Source organism: Mobula birostris, chromosome 11 (assembly GCF_030028105.1).
Source record: "Mobula birostris isolate sMobBir1 chromosome 11, sMobBir1.hap1, whole genome shotgun sequence".
Taxonomy (NCBI): Eukaryota; Metazoa; Chordata; class Chondrichthyes; order Myliobatiformes; family Myliobatidae; genus Mobula; species Mobula birostris.
Window position 1 is genome coordinate 78,284,561 of NC_092380.1, and position 14,156 is coordinate 78,298,716.

At 37.9% G+C, this 14,156-nt stretch overlaps 1 protein-coding gene across 3 annotated transcripts in view; it reads right to left on the bottom strand.

The window, feature by feature from the left end:
* Positions 1-14,156, bottom strand: part of sbf2 (SET binding factor 2) — a 572,061-nt gene that overhangs the window by 117,146 nt on the left and 440,759 nt on the right. For all 3 annotated transcript variants that reach the window (XM_072272620.1, XM_072272618.1, XM_072272617.1), the window contains exons 18-19: positions 4,807-4,977; positions 1,045-1,307 (exon numbers count right to left, since the gene is read on the bottom strand). In XM_072272620.1, coding sequence (XP_072128721.1) covers positions 1,045-1,307; positions 4,807-4,977 — 434 coding nt within the window. The remainder of the gene's footprint in view (positions 1-1,044; positions 1,308-4,806; positions 4,978-14,156) is intronic.

Here is a 14,156-nt window from a genome sequence, read left to right on the forward strand (position 1 = left end):
AGTCACAAGAATTTGGGGAAAAAAATCAGATCTGTTGAAGAGGAGAGATAGAAATGCTTTTCATGTTAAAGAGAATCAGCTTGTAGTTCTATGAGACTGGCAAGCAAAAACTTAGAACTGTATGATAATTAAACAGCAAAAGTATTACTGTATAAATCTAAACCATACTTTTGCAGAATCAGTAGCTGTTTTAAGATTAGATACAAGTCTTCAATCCATGAGATCTTCAAAGTTTAATTGAAAATGAAACTGTTTAATTCTGAAACTTACATTCAAAATAGAGACTTATAGATTTTGGATAGTAAGAGAATCAAGGGCTATGCACATAGTGCCAAAAAATTTAGCTGAGACAGAATATGAACAACAATCTTAATGAGGATGGCCTTCTCCTGCTTCTAATTCTGATGATCTTATGATCAACAGATCTTTATATTGATGCACTTCTTCTGGGCCTTATGGGCCAATATCTCACACAAACTTATTATATATGCTACATACATGTTTCCATTTTCTGCAAACTTCTAACTAACCTGTAACATACCAAAGTCTCCTTCCTAGTTGCCTCCATCTTAACATGTCACTGTCTCCCAATTCCATCCCTCTGGCTCCCATATCTGCTCATCTTCTTTGACCTATATACTGACCATTGTATCATCACTTCTCTTCCCCTTTACACTGGCTAGCTTTCCTCTCCACTCTTAATCCTGTCCCAGACTTTTAACCTGACACATCAACAATTTCTTTCCCCTCTCCACAGATGATGCTTGCCCCACTGAGTTCCTCCAACAGATCATCTTCTGTGCCAGATCCCAGCTCCTGCAGTTTCTTGTGTCTCTTGAGTTAAGCAAAATGAATAGCTTAAAAACAGTGTTTTGCTATTCTGACCAAACATAATCTACTTCAGGCAACCAGAGAGGAAATACATTTTCCAAGATTTTTATTTTAAACCACTATCATTAACTGCTCTTCAAAATTTTCAGAATTCTGACACAAAACTATGCAAAATGTATGTAAACAAAATATTTAACATGACTTTATACAAACCTGTTAGTGACAAAACTATTACTCCCACTCTCCCAATCTCCTGTTGTAGCATTTCGAAGCAACTTGTTTTTGCTTGTGTCCAAAGGAACCAGCAAGTATACCATGAGTTGGGAATAATGAATGGCTTGACTAAACACAGTGTTTTCTTCTCCTTTTTCCAGCTCCTGCTGTTTCTCTTTGTGCAGCGTTGGCCATAAACGCAACTGCTCTGCTGCAATGTCCATGACTGTTTTTTCTTGCTCTGTTGGTAGTGGATCTTTATTCTAAAATAAACAAAATGGAGATCCACAACTAGATACATTCTTTTCTCTTCCAGGTTTTATACCTGTATGTATGTCTTTTGCAAAAGCTAAAGCACATGGATGAGCTACAGGTAGACAACAGATTGGCTAGTGTTATAAGGCCATAAAATATGGAAGGGAAGGAAAGGTTGAAGCACACCAGAGGTAGCAACAAAATAAGAAATATGTATGTGGAATATATTTCTCAATATATAGTACTGTACAAAATTCTTAGGCACATATACAGAGCTAGGTTGCCTAAAACTTTTGCACAGTACTGTATTTGTCAACATGAAATGGAGAGTGAGTTTGTAAATCCTGCAGAAGCAAAGGATGTTGGGAATAGCGAAGGCGGAGCACCGTGGGAGGGTTGTGGGACAGTTGGCAGAGAAGGAGTGCTAGGTGTGCGGAGTGGCGTATGTGCAGACACACCCAGCCCTGAGAACCAGGCAAAGTCATTTAATTCCAAACAAATGGTTTATCCATTATTACAGAATGTCTCTCTAGTGCTTCCCACTCCCTTCCCCTTTTCCCAACCACGATTTCCCTCTCCTTGCCCCCTTCCCACCCTCAGTCCACAATAGAGACCTATATCAGAATTAGGTTTATCATTACTCACATATGTCACGAAATGTGTTTTTTTTCTTGTGGTAGCAGTTCAGTGCAATACATTAAATTACAGGCACCCTTGCTAAAATATGTGCCTAAGACTTTTTCACAGTACTGTATACTCATCCTTTTTTCAAAAAATCCTTCTCAGGATAAACAAGTTATCATAGTGAAATATCTTTGCCTTATTTAACTTCCAACAAACCAAACTATTCTACTGCATGTTACAGAAAATTGACATTCTAGTGCACATTAGAAGCAATTAAAACACTTAGGTTCCAATGATATCCTTAAATCTAAACATTTGAACCTCAAATGTGATACTGCCTATATCAATGTTTTACGTAAACTAAAACTTAAAAGAGATTTGACTGATGCATAATGCAAGAGAAAAAGCACGTGTGGAAAGAGAAAGATCAATTTAAATCACTTGCCTGTACCCAAAGTGGAGTAAAACGTTGAGTTAGATAATAGTAAATAATTAACAGTTTTTATTCTGCATAAGCATTCTATCACACTGTGAACAATGCATGCTACCCGGAGACAAATGTATGTCACACTCCTTTGTGTCGTATGGGACTACCATTGTGCTAAATGGGATAGATCTGAGAATAGATTTGGCAGCTCATAACTGGGGATTCTTGAGCTTATGTGGATAACCAGCAACAGCAGAAATGTACATCATGATCATCTCTAATGTCATAGACCACTCAAACATTTACAATAAAGTCAGGAGACCAGCCTTGTTCAATGAAAAGTGTAGAAGGACATGCTAGAAAGCAGCACGAGGTAAAAAGAAAATTGCCAATATGGTGAAATCGCACCACAGCACCATGTGCGTGCTAAACAAAAACAGCATGCTATAAACATATCTAAGCAATTCCACAACCAATGGATCAGATCAAAGCTCTACAGTCTTACCACATCTAGTCACAGATAATTAAACAATTAAAAGGAGCAGGTAGCTCCAAGAATATCCCCATCCTCAACGATGCAAGGTTCATCATTTGAGTGCTAAAAAACAAGGCAAAAAAAATCACAACCAATTTCAGCCAGAACTGCAGAATAGGTGATCCAGCTTGACTGCATTCTACAGTCGCCACTATCATAAAACCCTGTGTCCAGCCCATTCTAAACACTCCATGTAAAATCAAGAAATGCCTGAGCATACTGGATAGAGCAAAGGCAAGAAGAACCAAAAACATTAGGGGAATACTGAAAACCTGCAATCAAGGATTCTCTTGTCAAACTGTTATGGTATAGTTACATTTGCCTGACAATGTTGAAATTGCACAGTTATAACTTGCACAAGAAATTGATAATTGCTACAACTAGTAAAACTAATCTGAAAATGTTGGTAGTGATATGGATAATACCAGAATTTACTAATGGGTGGTAGTGATTGATATAGCTGTACTCACATAATGTGATGAGTATTCAGTTTGTTTTTTGCTTGGACCACTTGGTTTCAGACCTCATTATATTGTCAATCCAAATGTGGACCAGAGTTGAATACCAGCACTGTGACAAAAGTGACTGTCTTTGTCATCAAGGTACCATTTAACTCTATTTTCCCTGAAACGAATAGGTGTCAGGGAAAGAACACCAACATTTGGGTTTGTACCATGCAGTGACAAAAGATGGTTGTTTTTGTTGGTGGTCAATCATCCCAGCCTCAGACTGCCAATGTTGAAGTTCCTCACGCTTAAGTCCTAGGTCCAACCATTGTGAGGTCTTCAGCAATAACTTTTCATCTACCATTTGATCAAAATATTGTCAATTTTTTTTTAGTGGCAACACATAAAATGAAGCAGTATCACCTGCATTGCAGCAATACCTGGCCTATGTTCAGGTAAGGGTTTATAAGTGGCAAGTAACATTTGAGCCACAAAAATGACATTCAATGACCATTATCTATAAGCTTTTAATCACCTACTTATGAAATGGCTTTGTGATCAGCAATGACCATAAACTCAATTGACCCAGCCACATAAATAAAAAGGGTAAAAGAACAGATCAAACCCTTCAGTCATAGAAAAGCTTCTTCCACTGAACATAAAACCATCAACAATGCTGCAACTTCTATAAATCTATACAATAAATTGTATCATTTCATCAAGTACAATCACCCTATGATCTCAACAACCATGAAGAACAAGAACACCAATTCTGTGGAGGAATTCTTCTCTTTCATGTCACCCACAATCCTGGACATATTCTGATATTCTGATTCATAGAACCAGATAATTCCTAAAGAAAAGCCCAACAAAAAAAGATGAATGTGGATGAAGAAAAAATCCTATTACTGCCCATACAAGGTCTATTGGTAATGAATGAACATTTACCTACACTCGAAAAATAAAAATAATTGATGGACAGAATGTGAAGAAATATTTAAGAAATGCAAATTTGTTTTTCCTTTCCAGAGGGAAAAAACACTTTTGCTTCCTTTAATCTTAATGTGTTGTTATTTTCACTGATAGCCGGCTGGTGGTGTAGTGCATCAGCACCAAACTTCGAGGTGAATTGTCCTGGATTCGAATCCAGCCACTCCTTGCATGCTAGGTTGAGTGTCAAGCTAGCAACTCGGTTTCATAAAAACAGACAAATGCTAAAGAAACAGCAAGAAGAAATATGCTGCCTGATGCACCACTGATACTATAAAACAATGATTTAGGAAAATAGTTGTCTAAAAAATTGAAGTTTTAAAGTAAATAGGCTGGATTAGTAATAGTTTAGAAAAATAGTAAAAAGAATTTCAGTAGCGTAGTATTCAATTTTTTTTATTAAGCAAGGCCTTTCTTCTCTTGCTTCTGGTTTATAAATTAATTCTGTGATGCATAAACCGAAGGTGAGAAATATCTGTAATTACCTTTTGCTTGAAATTCGATACAAAATTTTCATTTCTAGAGGTGAGGTAGAGTGCTCGAATCTGATTCTGCACATCATTGTAGAATGTAGCTTCCCAAAACTGTTGGTTAGCCCAGATGTGATGGTCTTGGACACATGTGTAGGCAAACTGGTTGACACCCGTTGCTAATTTCTGAAATAACCATAGAAAAGTTTTAAATATTTACATTACATTTATCAAGCATCAGTATAAGAGTTGTTCTTATATTACTGATATACACAATATAGTTCAGTGGGTGTCATCATCTCAGTTAAATCAATAACTGTTCTATTTTGTTTCTGCATCAATGTTTAAATTACAAGTCAAAATGGAAAGAACATGGCTGCTATGTTCCAAAATATCTGCTCTTGATTACTGATGGATTTTTGTCACAACATCCCAAACTGACCAAGAGGACCTCAATGTACTATATATGTTTATTTTAGGCTACTGTTTATAAATTCTAAATTTTTGAATATGTGCTTCAGTAGTTTGACTTTCTCTGCTCAGTTATTGGTTAACCTATAACTACAATGATCAAGATTTCTGTAAATTAAGATAAAACATACTATTAAAGATCTGATTTCTTATGTAATTAACAAATAACATATTAGCTCAATAACACATTAAACCTAATGGATGTTATAAATAATATAGATATAAAAAGCTGAACCAAAATTTGCACTCTTCCATCAGAGGGCAGCAGATTTCCACACCATGTTGGAATTCAATCCTTCCATAACTAAAATATGCAACCATCCAAATAACAACTCCAAAATTTTTAAATTTTTCTCTGTGGTAAATACATGTATCTGACATTAAACATAATACTGATAAGAATAAAACACATAAACATCCTCACATATTGAGTATATAATCTAAAATAACAAACTAGGACAAAAACCCCCCACAGATATTGAGCATATAATGGTCCCTTTCAATTTTGAAATGTCATTTGATCTGTGAGAGTTTATGTTAATTATAAACACATATGACCAATTATTTTAACTGAACTCTTAAATGATGCAAAATCAACAATTTTATCATTTAAGATAAAACTATAGAGAAAACACCTGGTGCATCAAAAGCTAGGACAGTTCCACTGCTGATCTAGTCACTTATCCTTTATGCTGAAATTTGCACAATATTTCTTATTCAAATTCATTCCATTGATAATACAGAAATATAGTTTGGCTAGAACTACTTACAAGTGAAAATCTGGAAGGAAACAAAATACACCACTCTAATTCTGTGCTTGGTCAAGACCTTCCAGGAAATTCCAATGGTGTTTCAAAAACCATTGGGTCAATAGATGGTGCTAAAATCTATGCCGGTGTAGTTCACAGGAAAACTGATTGTCTTAATGGTGTTGGGATAGAATTAAGTTTTGCATTTTAAAAAAAAGATAAAGTAGATGACTTGCAGAACAAATTAAACAGAACATACCATATGTTAGCGTATTTAGTCAGTATTTAAAGAGTTAAAATATCTTCAGTCATAGCAAGTCAAACTTATCCTCTGGGCTGAAATTCCAATGCAACCAAAATGCCTGTTTGTTCGTTATGTGTCGTGCTGCAAGTGAAACAGCTAAAAATGTTAGCACTCAGAAAATGTGACTATGATATATTCCAGACACAATGTGAAGGTACCAGAATGTACTGCCAGTCAAGTTTGTGTAGAGCGCTGGGCTACTAACCAGCTATTCCAAAGTAACACTATAACTACTATAAGCAATGTTATAACCTGAACATGTATTAGAAATTATTTAAAAAACTGTTCTTTACTTATATGACTGATTCGATATGAGGCTATCAATAGTAATGAACTGGAAAAAGATAGCTTAATTTTTCTGAGCTAGTAGTATGCTTTTCAATTATCAGCATCATAACAACATCAAGACTTCTTCCTTTTGAAGTAAATTTGTGCTCCTCATTAGTTACAAAAATTAATAATACAACTACATTAGTTCTACCCTGCTGAATACCAATTCATTACAACATTCCAACAAAAATAATTTTCTCGCACTTCATGTTTACGAGGATCCTGGTATCCCACAGTAATAAACGGGATAGTACTGGCAGGTTGCTGTTCATTTCTAAGGTGTGAGCCATAACACTACATTCTGGCCGGCACATCATCACTGAGGAGTGGGTAATAGTCCCTGCGCTGAGGAGAGCTGTTTCACCAAAGACAGAAAGACAGCAACTTGCATTACATTCAAGGGAAGGTGATCAAACAGAACACAGGATCGAGGAGTGAGGGCAGGAACTTGGTCCAGGTTCAGCCTGTAGCAGTGAAGAGAGCAGAAGTTCACATTAGCTTTGTGGCACAACCTCTCTCTCTCTATGTAATGCCCTCATACCTGGGAATATAAAATAGAAGATTCATTACGTACAAGATTTCTTATTTTATTAGCCTTTCCTACCAAAACAAAATACCCCAGGAATACAGATCACACTTCACAGAAAAAAAGCCACAGAAAATTAACAATAAAGGAGGCGATTCAACCCATCAAGTCCATACTGATTGAAAAAGAACTGCCCGTTGTCAGGCACCTGATCCGTAGTTTTACAGGCCATAAGTGCTCAAATGAATATCCAGGCAGCTGCTAAATCTGTTCAAGGTTTCTACCCTTAATACACTTTCAGACTAAAAATTTTAAACCCTAATCATTCTGTAAGTGGTGTGCCTCAGGGATCTGTTCTGGGATCCCTACTCTTCATGATTTTTATAAATGACCTGGATAAGGAAGTGGAGGGATGGGTTAGTAAATTTGCTGATGACACAAAGGTTGGGGGTGTTGTGGATAGTGTGGAGGGCTGTCAGAGGTTACAGCGGGACATTGATAGGATGCAAAACTGGGCTGAGAAGTGGCAGATGGAGTTCAACCCAGATAAGTGTGAGGTGGTTCATTTTGGTAGGTCAAATACAATGGCAGAATATAGTATTAATGGCAAGACTCTTGGCAGTGTGGAGGATCAGAGGGATCTTGGGGTCCAAGTCCATAAGACACTCAAAGCTGCTGCACAGGTTGACTCTGTGGTTAAGAAAGCATACGGTGCATTGGCCTTCATCAATCATGGGATTGAGTTTAGGAGCTGAGAGGTAATGTTGCAGCTATATAGGACCCTGCTCAGACTCCCCTTGGAGTACTGTGCTCAGTTCCAGTCACCTCACTACAGGAAAGATGAGGAAACCATAGAAAGGGTGCAGAGGAGATTTACAAGGATGTTGCCTGGATTGGGGAGCATGCCTTATGAGAATAGGTTGAGTGAACTCGGCCTTTTTCCTTGGAGTGATGGGGGATGAGAGGTGACCTGATAGAGGTGTATAAGATGATGAGAGGCATCGATCATGTGGATAAGTCAGAGGCTTTTTCCCAGGGCTGAAATGGTTAGCAGAAGGGGGCACAGTTTTAAGATGCTTGGAAGTAGGTACAGAGAAGATGTCAGGGGTAAGTTTTTTTTTACGCAGAGAGTGGTGAGTGCATGGAATGGGCTGCCGGCGACGGTGGTGGAGGCGGATACGATAGAGCCTTTTAAGAGACTCCTGGACAGGCACATGGAACTTAGAAAAATAAAGAGCAATGGGTAACCCTAGGTAATTTCTAAGGTAAGGACATGTTCGGCATAGCTTTGTGGGCCGAAGGGCTTGTATTGTGCTGTAGGTTTTCTATGTTTCTAAGTGAAGATTCTTTTTTTTTACCATCCTTTGTTTAAAACAGAGAAGGCTGAGGGAAGTTCTAAGTAAGATGGATAAACTGTATTGTGCTTAGATAGTATAAAGATTTTCTTTAGCTACGAAAAAAGTAATTAGCTAAGCATTAGCTAAATAAATTATTAATTAATTCTCCCCTCAGCCCCCTAAACATCCACAGCCCATCTGATCTTTCCTCACAATGAGATTCTTCAGTCTTGACAACATCCTCATAAATAAGTTTAGTGCAATTTCCAGCACAATCACTTCCTTCTGTAATTCAGGGAGCAGAAATGTATACAATGCTGAAAATAGAGCTGCAGGAGCATTCCTATCATAACTTCCTTGCTCTAATATTCGTACCACGGCTTAAGAAAGAAAGCTCCATCTGCTTTGTTTTAAATTCCCTTCTCTAGCTTTACTGCTGCCTTTGAGAATTCATTCAAAGTTCCTTATTTTCCTCCATAATTTCCACATAATGTACATTCCCTTCTTAGCCATAGCTCTCCCTTACTTGAGGATCTATCAAACAGAAACCCTTCAATCTTGAGCTTCACAATTTATTAATTTGAATTTGTGCCCTGTGATTCACATTACAAGCTGGAAAATATATTACAGAATAATCCTGGTCTTATTAAATTTACAAGTAATGCTGTAAAATGTTTGCCACCTCATTCCAGTGTATACATAAAATGTATGGCATAAAACAATCTCACAAATGCATAGTGCTTTTCAGCACCTTTCAAGTTGCAAAACTCTGCTCAAGCAATTACATTCTAAGTGACCTCAGAGTCGACATATTGCAGCATTGGGGCTTTAAGACAGTCCATTTTTGACATGTTGAAACTAATTGTCACGATGGTAGTCTAGAACTAAATTATTTTTATTCTGTAAAAATCAACTAGCTATCCACAATCTGCAGATTAGCATGTCCCAAGACTTCCACACACATGCAGCCAAATTTGAGATGAGCTGGAGGTCAGATGCTGACACATCTGACCTCCCGCTCAGCTGCTGGACTCACCAATAAGTTCAGCAGCAGGGCAGAAACACAAGCCAGGGCAGTACGATACGGAGAGCAAGCTGTTACCCGTGCAGCAGGCTCCCCCTCTGCACAAGGCTAATGTAGCCAAAGGAGCAACAGAGACTAATACAGTTCTACACCAGCAGCATTGTAGAAGTTGCCAGTCAGCATTGAATTTTAAGTAGGACTGCCTTAGAGACTCCAGCTCCAGACTTTCCCCCTGGATTTACTCCTGAAACCTTTTCCATAAATGGGTATAGCTTCAAGATAGCTGAGTTTTGAGATCAGCAAAGTTTTAAGGCACCAGTAACCCACCTTCGTTCTTTCTCCTGTCAGTAGAAACAGTTCCACCAGGCTTAGTAGCTAGGACACACGTGATGGCCTGGTTATCAGAGGCTATTTGAGATGCACGCCATTGGGAGCATTTAATAAGTAGTGGGAGTTTATTCACCCTACCACCCTAAGGCTATATTAGCCTTAATTTATTCAAAAACATGACTTTGATCTTTAGAAGTGTCAGCTACAATGCTTAGAAAGCTGAGCCTGGAAAAAACAAGACACCCCCTGGCCTTAAGGCAGTTAATATCCATCACACCCTCTTCTTGCTAAGCGAAGATTTCTATCCCAGCTTCTTCCTACGGATATCAGTTTCAAGATCAGACTCCAGCCAAAACTCCTCTTGCGAGCAGAATATTACTCCACCAGCTGTTCCAGTAGGTTACCGTGCTAGAAGAGGTCTCCTCATCAGATGCTCAAAGAACTCATTGAGTACTTCCCAATGTAGGTGTTTCTCTGTGACTCTTTCTTTAGAATATTCAATTCCTTAATCACAAATACGCCAACATGTCAAAGGAATGCTCCCATTACAATTTTCTATAAATATGCAACAATGATGCCCAAGTTATAAGTCCATATTAGTCCATCTTTAAGATTATCTTCCTCACAAATAGATTTTGCTATTTCCTTGATGAAAGCTGGGATCACTGTCTTTGTCACCGTTAATTCATCTAGTCAGCTGACAATGTCTTTCACTATGCTGAAAATAGTTCATTTCCTTCAAAGAGTTGTTCACATTGCTTTCAATGTGATGCAAGACTTTTTTGGATTTTCTAAAAATGAGTCTTGTAAGCAAGTTACTGATTGTATATTGTTGTCTTCTCTTGCCTAAGCACTAGTAATCTCACATTTTAGTTATAGAAAAATATATTCATTGATTACGTGGTTCACAATATATCGGAGGTTCCCATCCTTTGTTATGCCATGGCCCAATACCATTAAGCAAGCTATCAGTGGACTCCAGATACACATAGTGAAACATTTATAAAAGTAACCTGCCTCTATATGTGTAATGAGGTAAGAAGAGTACAGTTCTCCTGTTGAGGACTCTGTCTGTATTTTTAATTCTGAACTTTTAATTCTGGGTGACTAGAAAAAGAAGTCAGAACATAGGGACTGGTTATGTCCCTCCTACAGGAGTGAAGACTCATTGGTATGCTGTAACTTAGCATTCTGACACCATTCATACCATCTAAACAACTTTCTTCCCATTTTAATGGTTCTGGACTCTGGGTATAATTGTCCAGGCCTTCCCCTTTTCATTGGAGCTAACTGAGAAGAATTGACATATCTCTCAACTTTTATGTTTTCCCAGGAAACTTTAATTGAGCAAGGGCTCCCCAATATGTTCTGTCAGACCATGAAATTTAGCCAACTAAATAAACAAACTGTTCTTTTACTATTAAATATAACACAAATAGCAGTATTTGTAAGCCTAGTGGTCCTACCTTTGCATTGTAAAAGTACAACATATGAAATATACTGTATATGCCTATAGTAAGTGAATAGCAAACACATTCAAACAGTTCTATATCTTGTGACAATATAATGCTTTATAAACCTTGGAGGCCCTAGGATTACATCGCTGTTTCCAAAAAAAAATCCCAACAAATTAAGTTAAAAAGTTATCAGGAGTATAGCATTCCTCCTTGTCAGTCTTTTACCAGTGTACAATATAACACACAAGGCATAATAAGACTAGTTGGTTTGAATATAAAAATCAAAGGTGCAAACTATGATTGTATAATACCATCATTAACAGTGAACAACACATTTACAAGTACATTATATAAAGTTTTAAGAACGATATTATATTAAAAGTTACTCATGTTAGAAAGTAAATGTGAAATATTTAAATTGGTTAGTGAAAAATTGGGCGAAGTTAAAGATGACGCCAGAGATGTCTCTCTTTCCCTTTTCAGGGTGGCTGGGGTCCGATTGGTATCTTTGATCTAAGGCAGCATTCAAAAACTGTGGTTCTGCATGACAGCGTGTTCTGGTTCTTGGAGCTCGCTGATTGGCCGGGTTTCGGTATGTCCAGATTCGGCCTGAAGTCTGGTGACTTTGGGGCCTGCGCGGTCCTTTGGACATGAATTCTTGCCGGTGTCATGTACTGAAACACAGTGGGAACTGGAACATTGAAGACAGCAAGGGCTCTGCATTTGCTAACTGATTTGCTGATTATTGAACAGGGAACTCAAAATAAAAACACAACACTTCAGACTGACTGTAACATCGAAATAGCAACTGTTGTCTCCCCTATCGCTGCGGAAGGAGCGTTATCTGTCTTTCCCTTGTTGGTGAGAGAGACAGCCTGTGGGATGTTGAAATATTGGAGTGAACCGTTAGTTTTTGATGCACTGTAGACCATGACCTCTCTTAGGGGGCTTTGCTGTTGCTTGCATGGTGAGTGTTGCTTTATGCTAGAATAATTTGGGGTTGATGCTGGTTGCGCTGTGGGAGGAGGGCAGGGCATTTCAGGGTTCTTACACCTTTTTTCTGTCGTTCATTCTTTGTGGGGGGGAATTTCTTCTGTTTTGAGCTTGTCTGCGGCGAGTAAGAATTTCAGGTTGTGTATTATATACATTCTCTGGTATTAAAAGAAACTATTGAAATAATGTTTGCAGACTCGACATCTTTCTGTGGGATTGTGTCATTAGACTAATTATTTGCAACAGACACATCTCAAGTCCCCTCAAGATGAAGCGAGAAACATACATAGCCGTTTGCAACGTTAATGATCAGGACTAGGAAAAATGAGGAGTAAGGATAACATGATTAGGGCAGTCCCTGCTCTTCACACTTCCAGGGTTGAGGGCAAACCAGAGTAATAGGTAAAAGGCAAGTACAAGGCAAGGGATAGCAAAGCAGTCATAAGAGAGATAACCCATTGTAGTGCAGGTCAGAAACTGGAGTTCATGGAGTCTTAGAAGTGGAGCCATTATATAAAAAAAAAGCAGAAGTCACCACACTTCAGTCCTTGCAGGCTTCAATGTTTCAACAGAAGGAACACTATAGAAACAATAATTCCAATGGCAAGGGAATGGTCCATTGGAAAACTTGCAGGAAAAATCTTCAACCCAATTTAAAGTAGTGCCAATGCACCTGTAAACTGTGTTCACTGCTGCGGAAGTTAAAAGTTGCAACAGCTAGAAAGGTTTCAGCTGTTGTTTCAGCTAGAGCATTAAGCTAATCAGGGGCCTATTATGGGTCTGCAAAGGAAACTTGTGAAAGAAAGTGCCCCGCTTGTCTGATTGTGTCCATCCAGTTACTCTCGCAGTGTATCGAGAAATATTCCTCTTTTTCCTTGCCTGTTGATGATAATACCATGCGACTGAATACACAGCGATAATTGAAGGATTGTCTGTCTATGTAACATAGTCTATTTGGGGAGTAATGTTATCAGTTTAACCCCAAGATTTTAGCATTATCATAACACAAGATAGTCTGCAGATGCTGGAAAGCCAAAGCACCACACACAAAATGCAGGCAGCATCATTTGGAAATGAATAAACAGTCAATGTTTCAGGCCGAGACCCTTCTTTCAGGACTCTGCAATTGGTCTCCAAGAATAAAATGTGTTTTAAGCTTATTTACCCATTTTTCAACTTGTAGTTAAACTCCATTAGAAATATAGTTGAATTCATAAGAACACCAACAGTTTGGAACTAATTTTTCTTGTAAGGTATTATTTGCACCACAGCAGGAAGTATTCCCAACTGTTTGATTAAGGGTGAATAGGAAATCTGGGTAGATAGAATAGTCTATAATGACTAAAATCTCTAAAAAGCTTATTGGACTTCATCAATTTCAGTTGACCAGCGAGGAAAACGTTTTCTTTTTATCTTGCCTTCTGCTTCAGTTCCACCTTATCTTCCCATGCAAAAAAAAACAGATCAAGGGCTTCGTCAACCATTTAAAACATAACCAGTAATGCAGAAAATTGTCATATTACCTTGACATTTAACAATGGAGTGGAACAGTGGCCATAAATGGAGAAAAGGAAACATCAAAATTGTTTGGAGTAAGTGTGTTCATATACTTGGTGGCCATAAGGGGAGAGTGTATTAAGATATCTATCTAATGAAGAAGAGTCTTCATTACAAAATAAAATTGTTTTTCACAACGATCTAGTCTAACAGGTTCAATATCATATTCCTATGATGCTTTCCTTCAAGTATAGGGGGATCCATCTCAAGGGATTCCTCTATTATTTTACCTTCAATATCTGGGGTAGAAGCTTTCAGTTTTGTTAGTGTGTCATTAATAATTTCTG